The sequence below is a fragment of the Panthera pardus genome, unplaced genomic scaffold (assembly GCF_024362965.1).
Source record: "Panthera pardus isolate Hobbes unplaced genomic scaffold, ASM2436296v1 HiC_scaffold_2, whole genome shotgun sequence".
Lineage (NCBI taxonomy): Eukaryota > Metazoa > Chordata > Mammalia > Carnivora > Felidae > Panthera > Panthera pardus.
This window is the reverse complement of record NW_026526765.1, coordinates 61,077,994-61,091,889: the sequence shown is the minus strand read 5'-3', so window position 1 is coordinate 61,091,889 and position 13,896 is coordinate 61,077,994. Positions and strand designations below refer to the sequence as shown.

The following is a 13,896-nucleotide window of genomic DNA, read 5'->3' as shown; positions in this document are numbered from 1 at the left end:
TTTTGACTCTCAAGGAGTGGCCGATCTGGCTGACCCTGATCTTTTGTTACTTCTTTTCCCCATGAACCTTATGCACTTTGTCTCCAGAACCCAAAAGAATCACAGACTTAACTTTGTTCACAAAGGGATACTGAAAGGCCAATGAGACTTTCCTGGTATGCTCTTCTAATTTTTTTTTTTTTTAACGTTTATTTATTTTTGAGACAGAGAGAGACAGAGCATGAGCAGGGGAGGGGCAAGGAGAGAGGGAGACACAGAATCTGAAACAGGCTCTGGGCTCTGAGCTGTCAGCACAGAGCCCGACGCGGGGCTCGAACTCACGGACCGCGAGATCATGACCTGAGCCGAAGTCGGCCGCTTAACCGACTGAGCCACCCAGGCGCCCCCCTGGTATGCTATTCTAAACAAGGGTTAGGTTTCGAGCTGAAGGGTCAGGCTGACCAAATGATGATCCCTGCTCTGTCAACTGGCTTTGTGACCAAGCTATTTCCCTTAACTACATCCTCTGGTAACTGGTGATCACATTAGAGACCTTTCCAGGCAGTCTTACTTTTCAGAGCCCAGCTCAAAAACAAGCTTTCCCAATCTGAGTGAAGCTCACCTCCAAGTACTCTCTCAGGCCCCACCTCAAGCATTCCCACATCGCCCACTGGGTTCCCACAGCATTTTGGCTGACTCCTGACAGCAAGTAGCCATGATCAGTCTGCCTCTGACTGCAGGTATTCTGGCATCTAGCTAGTAACACTACCACCTGACATCATGCCACCACTACCGCCATTTGATGAGGGGTACTGTGGGGATGAAAGGAAACACAACTTATAATGTGTGTATGTGAATTACTAGATCTGTCAGCCTACACTGATAGCATCTTTGGCTTTGCTTCTGGAGAGCTGAGACTGCGCACCTTTGCATTTCTCGGTGAAGGAGAACAATGCAGGCATTAAGGCTCAGCAATAAACAGACCCAGCATCTGCCTCCACCACTTACTGTTGAACTTTGGATATTCACTAATCACTCTGAATCTCAGGTTTCCCATCTACAAAACACGGCTGAAATACATATCGTTGTGAATATGAAGATGCTCAATAAATAGTAGTGGTAGCGCTAGGATTATAGTATTAGCACCTAGAACAGTGCCTGGCATATATGAGGGAAATGCTGTATCTGAATGAAAAGTAGTTGCTCAATAAAGGTGAATTTAAATATACATTATATTTAATAATGTTATTATTTATGTATAGTGTAATATATATTGATGTCTATTTAAATACACCTTATATTTGAACTATGTAATCTTACTCTTCTAAGATAAAGTATTTTCTAAATGTGGAATTACTAATAACAACAGTGATGATGATCACTGCAGGCAGAGAAGGGTACAGGAAAGAGTGGATGTTTGAAGGTTCTAAGCTCGAATCTTGGCTCTGCTACTTGTTAGCACTCTGGTTTTGGATAAATGACAGACGTTAATATTTTTGCTGTTCTGAGTTTTATATGGACTTAGGCAATTGCAGTAATCAAATAAAGTGTGATCGCCAGGTTGTCCCCCCAATACCCTTCTTTAGGGAGCAAAGCTTTCCCAAGGTATAGATATTTAATCAGCACAAAGACAAATTCAGGACTTTACCATTCAGCCCTTCACTTAATACATGGAGCCACAGATCAAAAACCTTCCCGACTCCTCTCTTTTCTCAATCCAAGTTTGAGGCTATAGGGAAATCAAGAGCATAGAAGACAAGCCACCAAAATGTGCAGGGAGAAGTCAAAGAGCAAATACTGAAGAAAGGGATGGGAACAGAAATTCTAGTTAAATGTCATGTCCTCAGAGAGGCCCTCCCTGACCACTCTGCCTAAAACGTTACCGCAAAACTTGCCCCAGACCCCCAACCACTTTCCACTCCCATAACCTACTTTATTGTTCTTATGGGACTTCCTGTGACTGGGCCGTATATTCACATATGTTAATTCATGGTCTTCCCTATGACGATGTAAGCTCCTTGGTGAAGGAACTTCATCTGTTTTGATCATGACTATATCCCAGTGCCTAGAATAGTGTCTGGCATTCAAGAAATAGTCGTGTAGTGACTGACTAACAATAGTTATTTCCTGAGTGCTTACTACGTGAAGGCAATGAGTTTGATACTTGATTTACTGAACACCCATGGAGCTGTCCCTAGGTTCAAAGCACTGCTGCAAGTCACGAATGGTCCCAACAATCCTACGGAGTTGTAAGATGATTTCCTTCATTTTGCAAGTGAACAGAGAGGCTCAAAGGAGTTAAGTGGCTTGCCCAACATCGTTGGGCTGCTAAATGTCAGTGGGCTACAAGCCACAATTAGGTCAGCTTTACTTCCAATCTCATGTTCTTCCCCCCTGTCTCTAGCGGGGTGGAAGGTACCAGAGGTGGGCAGTGAAGTCAGGGGCACAGAATCTTGAGTTTAGAGCTGCAAGAAGGTTAGAAGAGGGTGAAGAACAATCAGCTGGGTTCTGGCGGGGAGAAAGGAATTCGTCAGCAATCCTTTGAGCTTAAGGTGGGCAACTAGAACACACTGGTGCGTGACTTCTACAGAAATATTTGTTTCAGTTATAGCACTGTTGCTCTCTTACCACAAGGTGATATACTGTATCATCGAAGCTGGAATTTTTATGTCGTGCAAACAACTCCCTACAACATTAGAGGTTTTTTCCCTCACTTGTATTACCCTTAGAGGTATCAGTTGCTGCTTCTGATATGAAAGGAAAAAACACGAGTTCACTCTCATACACAACTTCATGTTCAAGTATGCAGTCATATATTTAGCATGCCCAATGTATAGGTGATTGTTTTATGAGTAATAATTGAAGTTGCTCCTCTTTCTTTCTGACCGGGGCCCAGAAATCAGTATGATTTGAAGGTGAAGTGCCAATTTGCAGACTAATATTTTCACTGGCATCGGGAAAAGTCAATAGTAACAGAACACTGTTTAAGTTCTCAGTCATGCATAGATAAAAATGATAAGTTGTTCAGCTTTCTGGTAAAACCCAAAGCTAATCCCCTCTACTGGATTTCTGGGGATCTGATTCCTCAGAAAGTTATGCATTTTATGAGTTTCAAGTTTTTTTTTTCTTTCAGAGAAGTCACATTAAAATACAAATAGTAACCTTTTTCAGTATGTTGGCTCTCAGATAGTTTATTTATAAGACACTTCATTTGTTATTTTATATAACTTAAGACCTTGCTTGATGGGAATGTAAAATGGTACAGCCAATATAAGATGATGCAGCCACTGCAGTTACTAAAAAAGTTAAACACAGAATTGCCATTTGACTCCGCAATTTTACTCCTGGGTATACACTCAAGCAAATTCCAAGCATACGCTCACACAAAAACTTATACACAAATGTTTATACTAGCATTACTGTAATAGTCAAAAGGTGAAAATCCAACTAACTGTTAATCAACTGATAAATGGATAAACAAATTGTGGCCTAGCCATATAATGGAATATCAGTCAGTCATAAAAAGGAATGGAGTATGGAAACATGTTAAACTATGAATGAGCCTTGAAAACATTATGCTCCATGGAAGAAGACACACAGAAGGCTACATATTATGTGATTCCATTTATATTAAATTTTTAGAATGGGCAAATCCATAGAGGCAGAAAGCAGATTAGTGGTTACCAGGGGCTGGGGCCAAGGGCAGTAACTGATGACTACTTTAAGATATAGGACTTCTTTCTGGGGTGATGAAAATATTCTAAAATTAGCTAACGGTGATGGTTATACAACCTTGTGAATATTATGAATATACTAAATACCACTGAACTGTATGTATACTTTAACAGGGTGCATTTTATGGTAGGCGAGTCTCAGAAAAAAGAAAAAATCCCAAAACAACAAAAAAACCACCACCAACAAAATTTCCCCCACCGTTAAATGTACGCAGAACAGTGAATCTTCTCATTTCCTCAAATTCAAATGCAAATAGCAGCTGCATTACTGGGGACTTGGGAGAGTAGCCACGGAGAAGCAAATAGTACAAAAAAATAATTATGGTAATAATAAATGGTGGTTACTAAGTTACTAAGGATTTATCATATGATAACTATTGTGTGAAATGCTTTCGTATTAGTGATAGTTTAGTATGGTAAGTGGAATAATGGACTCCAAAGATGCCCATGTCCTAATCCTTGGAATCTGTGAATATGTTAGGTTATAAACAAAGGGGAATTAAGGTTGCTCATCAATTGCCTTTAAAATAGAAGATCATCCAGGAGTCCAAGGTAATCACAAAGGTTCTTGAAAGTGTTAGAGAAAAGCAGACGAGGAAAACCAGAGAGATGCAGCATGAGAAGGACTTGACCTGATGTTGCTGGGGAAAGGGGGTCATGAGCCAAGGAGAGCAGGTGGCTTCTAAGCTGCAAAAGGCAAGGAAACAGATTCTTCCCCAGAGCCCCAGAAAAGAACACTGCCCTGCTGACACCTTGATGTTAGCCCACTGAGACCCATTTTGGACTTCTGACTTCCAGAGTTGTAAAATGATAAATCTATAATATTTATGCTGTTAAATTTGCAGTAACTTGTTACAGGAGTAACCGGAAACTAATATAGCTAGTAAAGGTCAGATCTAATGTTATGAAGCTCTATTCCAAACTACAGAGAATTAAGAGGGGAGACAAACAAGGAGATGCAGAGGCAGTCGGGTGAAGAAAACAATATATTTGAAACCAAGTACTGACAGGTCGCATATAAAGAGCCAGTGACTTCTGCAGGCCTAGGCCTGCATCATGTGCTGTTCCCCAGTGCTTCATTAGGACAGTACCTCTCAAGTTCTATTAGAATAAGCCTTGAGAATTGTGCTTAGCTAGATCTAACTTGGGCCAGAATTTAGTTTTCATTTCAGTTTCCCCCTACACAGCCTAGGAGTTGTACCTGTCTCTGTTGGGACTATGGCTTCAGGTAGGGCGGGCTGTTAGACTATCTGTCAGCAAGTGTCATCGGCTCTTGCTTCCGTCGAAAGATAACAGCCCAAGTGCCGAAGGCGGAGTAGGCAGCTGTATTAGAGGGACTGAACTTACCTCATTTTGAGGCTCCAGTGTCAGTCAGTGACCCCAATTGTACATTCAATAAATATTTCTATTTAATTAATATATACTGAGTGCTTGTTTTGTGACAGGAATTGTTCCAGGCCTTTTCACACATCTTCGTCTTATTTAAAGCACATTACAATTCTTTAAGATAGATACCTCCATTTCATAGATGAGAAAACTGAGGCTCCCTTTGATTCCTCTCCCTAGGGAACCAGAATGTTTATTTTAGTTCTCAGAAGAAAAATACACTGCCCAATGCAGACCCTTGTACTCCTTTTTCTAGGAAACCTAACCTAAAAGTTGCATCCCTGAAGCATCTCATTCCCTGGGGGGCTCTGGACTCTCTACCCTCAAAACCAGGTAAGTTATTAAAACTGGATCTGGACTTAATGGGCTGCTTTCTGCCTACAGGGCCGGCTAATTAGTCTTAATTATCTCATTATAGATTCTAAGTATTTCCAGCTGCTTCTTTACCCCTTATTGCCCAGTCCCCCCCCCCCCCCCCCCCCCCCGGTCTGTTTTCCAGATAGTCTCTGCCAAGTCCTGGACACAGGTGATATATTGATGTATTCTTCCTATCTATCAGAACATTAGTTATTTCTGATCAAGCTTCTCACTTGCTAAACCCTTCTGGGACATCTACCTCTATGTTCTCTTATCCATGAGAATAAACATGCTTTGGCCAAATATTAGACATGAGAACAAATCTTAAAAACTACATTTGACTTTCACTGACCAGAGAACTGTAATATACTTATACAGGGCAAATAATAAACGTGAATTTATCTATTTATTTGATTGAAGCTCGGAAAGTAATCCCTTCTCCCTTCTCACTGCCCTCAAGCCTCAAATCAATCATTCAGTCCAAACAGTTCAAATAAAAAGGAAAGAGAAAAAGTTACCTTTCCTAATTGATTGAGAATATGAAAGGTGAAGTAATAGCGAATTGAATGAGAATGTGTGGTCACAGGGCTAGAAGTTATAGGACTGTGACTGACCTTGGGCAAGCCATTTAATCTTTCTGAACCTCCACTTTCTAACAGATAAACAGTGCAATAATACCTATTTCACGTGGGCTCTTGAGGATCAAGTAGGATAATGTATGTGAGAGTGGTCTGCAGACTATAAATTTGTAAACAAATGTTAGTTATTAATAAGGAAAAGGAAAGTTTCCTTCCTCCGTGTATTTTTACTTTTATCATTAGTAGTTATTTCTAGAGTACTCTTCCCTTTTTATTCATTTACTTTTTAAGATTTCTCAAATTTAAGCTAGAAATATCTTCAGGTGCTGATTATCTATTAAAGGTCACAAAGGTAGATGAATAGTATGGCATGCTCCTCCCTAAAGGGAGAATATCTTGTAATGTCTATAAATAACATTTTAATATTAGCATTCCTTGATCATTACAAAATATGACCGCTTCTTAGAGTTTGAGTGTCTGAGGAAAGCATTTCTCACTCGGATCCTATTAACATGCTTCTCATCTGGGTAGTTCAAGATAAGGTGCAATCACAAAACGTCCGAGGAAAAGAAACTGTAAGTGACACCAAGGAAACACGATTCTAGTGGCACTGAGTAATTCTAAGTTTGTGGTTGGTAAAAACTTAATTTGCAATGAATACTATTTAGTTCTCCACAGAACAAAGAGCCTTGTTGTAGTTCTTTTCCACACTTCCCCTCGCCAATATTTGTCAACTGAATTCACCTCTATTCAAATTAAACAAAATAGAAGGTTTTATTTATTCAAGTATTTTATACTGAACAGCTCCCTGGAGGTTCTCCATTTACTGGCTTGGGTAATATTATCTTTCCTTTAGTTTATTAGATTGACAAAGTTAATTTAAAAATAACCTAGGGAACTTTAAGTGATTCTTGGAAGGGCTAACATGTGTGCACATATGGCCGGTCACCCATTTTCTTCTGTATGTATGCTATCTTGTGAAGGGAGGTTTTGCATTAATTTTTATAATTTCTTAGAATACAGAAATACATTGCCAACATGAAAGATCATCGTTCTGATGATGAAATGCTTTCAGTTCTGTTCTTTATACAAGTGAACGTTTCGTCTAGTGTAGCCAAGGAGCAATTTGATAAAATGATACAACTGTTTATTGCCAAAAAACCCCCCCATTTTCATCTGAAATACAACCTGGGGCACATAGCATCTAATTAAATTCATACAAAGTGCAAATTATTGAAGAGAAACCAAAATGCATTTCAAAGTAAACACCAATTAATGTGACACCCAATTTCTTTCCCCTTTCCTAATCACTCCAATGTGCATGGCTCGTACACAACATACTCAGCTTAGTTTGTAAGATTCAATTAGAAAGAATATGCTTTACATTGCAGTCTGAGAATTACATCCCTTGCTTTGCAAGCAGGCTGGTTAGGTGTGGTTTTTTTTTGGTTTTTTTATTTTTTTTATTTTTGTTAATTTGATTCTTACCAAAAAAAAAAAAAAAGTCAGTGGTATAAAAAGTCCTTCCCTACTTTTTCTTTAATTTGAGAAGAATTCTCATTACCTAATATTTTCACTTACTTCATTTAATACATGGATCTGTGCTTCTTTCGACAAATGCACCATCTCTGTTTTCTTTGTTTCCGTGACATTGAATACAACAGAAAACTAGGAAGCCACATATATAGGAAGTCTGGGAGCAACGTTCCAGTCAACCTAGTTTGTGAGACACGGCTTCAAATAATAAATTATAAAATAAAAAAAAAAAATAAAAAATAACAAAACTGTGCTCAGCAATACTCATCAAAAGATCATCTATAAAGTAGTAACACTTAAAAAAAGGAGAGCAACAAGTGACTAATCAAGCACAAGAGTGGTCAAGTGTAGTTGATCACTTGTGAAAGTAATCAGCCACTTGAATTGTTTTGTTGTGGAGAGGCCAATGATCAAAGCTACTCCCAGACAGAACCTGGCAGGAATTGCTGATTCCAGGAACTATGATGATGGCATCTTGGTTATGGTACACTTTTGTGTCATTCATTCACTAAATATTTACTGAACACCTACAATGTAGCAATAGGAGACTGGTACTAGAAAACGTGAAAACGGCAAAGTCCATGCCCTGAAGGAGCTCAATATGTATTTTGGGAAGAAGAGCAACTCTGATTCCTAACAAGGAACAGAAGCTCTGGGTAATATATACCACAAATCATCCCTTGATGCTTATAATATACCTTCAATTATTTTAAAAAGTGAAAACCACTAATAAAGACTTTCTTTTCAAACAATGTAAAAGTTCCATGACTGTAGCTGCCATTGTTTTTAACTTTGTCTATAGCCAGATTCAGTTTACTTGTACGCAACACCTACCACGTACCAGGCCCTTCCACATAGTCTGTCTCTATTTCCCCTGAGGTCTAAAAAGTGCTTGCAATCTAAAAGGATATTTACTTTTAAAAAACACTTCGAGCTAAGAAAATATCAATTTATACTTTATATTGTTATGAGTTAGATAATGCAAAGGAATCTAATCCTGAGAAACCTAATAAAATCCTCTTTTAGTTATTCAAGTTTAGATATTTTACTTCAGCTTCTCATACCTCACAGTTTACACTGAGCGATACTAAATAAAAGTAGGCTTCAAGATGGCAGCCTGCAACACTGGGTCTTTCTGGGCATCATCATGACTCTCAATTATCAATGCAGTGGTAAGTGGGGGGAGGGGCGGTGAATGTCGGCAGTGCCACCCTGCTGTTTAAGCTACTGTGGATTTATGGAAGGTTCTTTTGTCTACATTGACTATGTGAGAAAGGATCTTGACCTACTCCATTTCTAGGTCTTGAAAATGTGCGTGACATGAACCTATTTCCAGGAAATCTCCTCTACCTCGTTCTCTTTAGCTTTTGTCTCCCCACCTCTTTCACTGTCGGACAGGGTCAGTAAAGGAGCATTTTTAAGTCTTTAGGAAATAGATTAAGTCTAGACAAGGGTTTTAAAGTCTTCTTTAATGCTGGGACAACTGGGAGGAAAGCAAGGGGGCAAGCTCCTTGAGGGCAGGGGCCTGTACACCTGGCTGGTCTCTGTTTTGCCCTGAGAGCTCAGCACAGTGTGCTCTCTAAAGGATCATTGAGAACAATGACAGAGTTGGGCTGCTCCTCTTTGCTCCAATGCAGCAGCCAAGAGGTAACTCAGGCCAGTGTGCAGTATGCAAAGCTGTCACTCAGCTCTCCCACTTGCCTAAGGTAGCAGATGATTGGGTTTTGCATGCCTGGTTTACACTCTTCAAATATTTATAGACAGTTCTCTTTGCCTCAAGCCCTAGTTGTCACTTAGCCAAGTTATACATACATGGTTCTTTTAATCTTTCTTTAGAAATCAATCGCATCAAGCTCCTTAATCATTCTAGATGCATTTCTCTCAACTTTTGGCTGTTTGTCTCTCTGGTAATTTATTCTGTTGAAATGCATGGAAATAATGCAGATGTGGAACAGAGAAGGATTTAGTCACCTTTATACGACAAGGTGCAATGTCTTTTATGTGCAAAATAAAATTATTTATCCTTTCACCTTTTGTAAGATCATATTTAAAAAAATTCATATTTAAGTTGATGGATCAATCAATATACTGCAAGAGAAAGAATGAAAAAAATATCATCAGTAATATCTTAAGGATGATCTTAAGGATCAGTAATCATCTTAAGGATAATATTGTCATTGACTGAACTCTTTCATGTATCTATAAACTGATTAATTTAACCTGCAGTATTCAAACACGGCTGGGGGGCGATGGGGATGGGAATCCAGAATAACATGGTCACCATAGAGGCTTAAGTGCCCATCCTAAGGTACTATCTACCTGTGGATACATTTAGCTAACTTCAGCTTTTCTTTCTTTTTTTTTTTTTTTAAAAGTATCACATCCTTTTTTTTTTTTTTTTTTTTCAACATTTTTTATTTATTTTTGGGACAGAGAGAGACAGAGCATGAACGGGGGAGGGGCAGAGAGAGAGGGAGACACAGAATCGGAAACAGGCTCCAGGCTCCGAGCCATCAGCCCAGAGCCTGACGCGGGGCTTGAACTCACGGGCCGCGAGATCGTGACCTGGCTGAAGTCGGACGCTTAACCGACTGCGCCACCCAGGCGCCCCGCTAACTTCAGCTTTTCAATGAAAAAAATTTTTAAGTAAGTTATATTTTTTCCCATTACAAAAGTGATACCTTAAAGAAAATGTCAAATAATCTGGAATGAGAAAAAGCTACCTATAGTTAGCCCAAAACAATATTTAACATTTTAAAATAATTTAAGTCTTTTTTGGATGCATTCCCCACCCACCCTAGGCATGCTCATATCATTTACACAGTTTAACACCTAGTTTTTTCACTTAATGTTACAAAATTTCATGTATTGCATTATCTTCAAATCCCAATTTTAAGACTACAGACTATTCCATCAAGTAAGTAGATGTGCAATAATTGTACAATTCCCTACTATTGGATATTTGCATTGTTTCCATTTTTTTTCTAGATTAAGTGTCATTACAAAGAAAATCACTGGTGTAAAGCTCTTCCATATTTAAGACTATTACCTAGATTCACAGTAGTACAAGTAATGGATCAAAGGATACCCAGAAAATACATTGTGAAGTAAAGAATTAATGCAGGTCCTATTTGAAGTGAAAAATACCACTTGAAATACAAAGATTTGTCTTTTGATGCTCAAATCATGGAGAGTTGTAGAAAACTGTCAAAGATGATAAATTCTAGTAACTTAAATGTGGTGCTCACTAGTATTCTCCTTTGTTCGCCCAAGTATGTCATCGAGCCCTTATTAATCAGGCTTAAATTCTTGACCTTACCTAGGTCTACCATCAGAAGGCGAGTGAGGGCCGTGTAGAAGGTTGTTCGGCACCTGAAGTCACTGAGACTGTAACTGTCACTGATGCCAAGGAAGGGGAAGTGTTCACTCTAATGAAAGCAAAAGAGTATCCAAAGTTATTAATGCTTTACCTAAACTACCCAGAAATTTCTAGTCATTAATTAAAGGAAGTAAGACTTACCGTGTGGTTTTTTAGCATGAATTTCACAGCATCTATCTTCACAAGTTTTTTTAAAAGGATATAGGTAATAGGAGTTAAGGAATCTGGGGAAATATAATTGTTTTATCAATAGATAATCAATCACAAAATAAGACTATAATGGCATCAATTTCTATTTATGAAGAATCAATATTATTTCTAAAGAGCATTCCTACAGAAATGTCTTTCATTCTGTTAAGAATGATAATCCATTATTAACCAGTGCAATTACTTTTCCTATCTTATACATATTCTAGTTATGGAAAGGAAAAATGAATTTTATAATTAAGACAAAAACTTCTTTACTATTAAAGCCTTGATAGTAGAAAATTAAAACTGACCCTTTCTACATTTTGGATATAACTTGAGAACTTCTCTTCACTTAATATTATTTCATAAAAAATAATTATAAAAGACCTATAATAGACTACCCAGAAAGAGAAAATTATTCAATTCTAAGAAACAATGAGCCCAGTTAGTAGAAATCTAAGGAAATTCTGCTTTAGATGAAGATGAGAATGCTTAGAAAGATGTAGCTGATGCATGTCACCAAGTATTGAAGGACAAGCCCGACATTTCTAGTAGGTGTAAGACACCTTATATTTGTTATTTCACCTAGCTTCACAATTACACTGTCCAATATTATTTATTTCTAACTCATAGATAAGAAAACAGAAGTTCAGAGAAATTAAGTTACTTGCCCAAGATTACACAGCTATAGATTGACAGTGCTGAGATGTGAACTGAGGTTTGACTACAGAGGCCACGTTCCTTCTACTGTACCACATTTTCACCTGAACAGTTCAGCTCAGAACGAGAAGAAAGTGGAAAAACCATAAACATTATCACAAGGTCTAAATAATTCTGGTTAATGCTGCCATCAAAGAAGGGCTGATGTGGTTCTAAGAAGGTCTATTTAGTATACAAACACCCTCTTCTCTTACTTAGTCCCTCAGGTGTGGGTGTAAGAGTAGGGAAGACATTGAACATGAGTCAGGAAGGCTGGGCTTCTAGCTTGACTACCCCATCCAAGCAGCTGGTTCTGAGTCTGAGTACTGTACTCGGCCACTCTGAGCCTTAGTTTCCCTCTCCAACAAGCAAGGGTGAAACCTATCACCCAAGCTATCCCACAGGCCTGTTGTGAGGATCATATGATGCAAATGTCTTTGGCAATTATAAATCAGGGAGGAAGACACAAAGATGCAGAGAACGAACGTGTACAGAATGTTTGCTACCTGCAGGGATGACTCTCACAATCCCATGAGGTAGGTAGCATCACTTCTATTTTTCTGATGAGGAAACAGATTTGAAAAGATTAAACAGAACTTTCCAAAAGACAAACAGTATAATTTAGATTCAAGTCCCTCTGACTCTACAGCAACCATCCCAGCTGCATAGTAAGCATGTATATTTGGTTCACCTTCATGTCAGACGGTAAACTTTCTAAGGGCAGGGGCTGCGCCTATGCATTTTCCTCAGCGCACTGCTGTCAAGTGGGTGCTCAATGCACTGTTTTTCTGGCAGGCTGAAGGGGAACAAGATCAGGACTGACCCATAAGAGACTAACCAGGAAGAGAAAATTATTGAATTCTATGAAACGATGAGACCAGTTAGTAGAAATCTAAGGAAATTCTGCTTTAGGTGAAGAAGATCAGAATACAACTAGAAAGATTTTTCTCTGCATATAAAAATGAAATTTGAGGGGTGCCTGGGTGGCTCAGTTGGTTAAATGTTCGACTCTGCAGTTTCGGCTCAGGTCATGATCTGACAGTTTCATGAGTTCGAGCCCCACGTTGGACTTTGTGCTGATGGTGCACAGCCTGCTTGGGATTCTCTCTCTTCTCCCTCTCTCTCTGCCCCTCCCCCACTCATGCTGGCTTTCTCTCTAAATAAACTTAAAAAAAAAAAAAAAGGTGAGATTTGATGATTTTTCCTGTGTGAATCTGTGAGCAGAAGAACTGCCATTCAAACTTTACTCAGTTAAACAGGGGTGGGGATCAATAAACTAGGAAATATCTTAAGTAATTACCAAATACAATTCTCTTGGAATTGCAAAGTTAAAAGTGACAGGGTCTATGGGTAATAAGAATGCTGCCATTAATAGGAATCTTCCTGTCAGTGCTACTAATAAACAGCAAGTCGTGTTTTGACAATGGAATATTTATGGTAGCAATAAACAGAACACTCACAGGAAGTATCTCATCTGCCAAAGACACATTTTCTACAGAATTGCATCTGTGCACTTTGCATCAAGGCCAGCCTCACTGCCTCTTAATTACATTCAAAAGCAAAAAAAAAAAAAAAATGATTAAGAATAAATTTTTACTTTTTTTCAATTAAGAAAAAAATGAGAATTCATCTGAATATTTATATTCCTCTATAGGAATTCAACTAAAAGCTAGTTATACCCCTTAAGAGAGTCTATAATGTTTTTTTTTTCTTTTAAAGGGCAAATGGATACATCATCTTTACGATCTTTTTACTTTCATCTTGTTCTTCTCTACGAGACTAGGGTTCTTATAAGTTGTACCTCTTTAGCCGGGTGGGAGCATTTTAGTGCCATGGCAGTACTAGGTTAGATTTCTGAGGCTTGCTCGACACAGCTCGTAACCGTGAACATAGTAATGGTGGCTGACAGTAACAGGACCAATAGTAGGAGTCTACAGTAGTGGGTCAGAGAATTTCGTGAAGGTCACACATGGAACACGTGTGACTCTAACTGTAAGAGCGTGACTCTAAACCATAAGCTTTCATCAGGTTACATCATATCCATTTGATTTTAAAGAGG

At 38.7% G+C, this 13,896-nt stretch overlaps 1 protein-coding gene across 3 annotated transcripts in view; it reads right to left on the bottom strand.

Moving 5' to 3' along the window:
* Nucleotides 1–13,896, bottom strand: part of RANBP17 (RAN binding protein 17) — a 332,283-nt gene that overhangs the window by 75,300 nt on the left and 243,087 nt on the right. For all 3 annotated transcript variants that reach the window (XM_053907091.1, XM_019450292.2, XM_053907092.1), the window contains 2 exons: nucleotides 11,091–11,154; nucleotides 10,890–10,998 (listed from right to left, as the gene is read on the bottom strand). In XM_053907091.1, coding sequence (XP_053763066.1) covers nucleotides 10,890–10,998; nucleotides 11,091–11,154 — 173 coding nt within the window. The remainder of the gene's footprint in view (nucleotides 1–10,889; nucleotides 10,999–11,090; nucleotides 11,155–13,896) is intronic.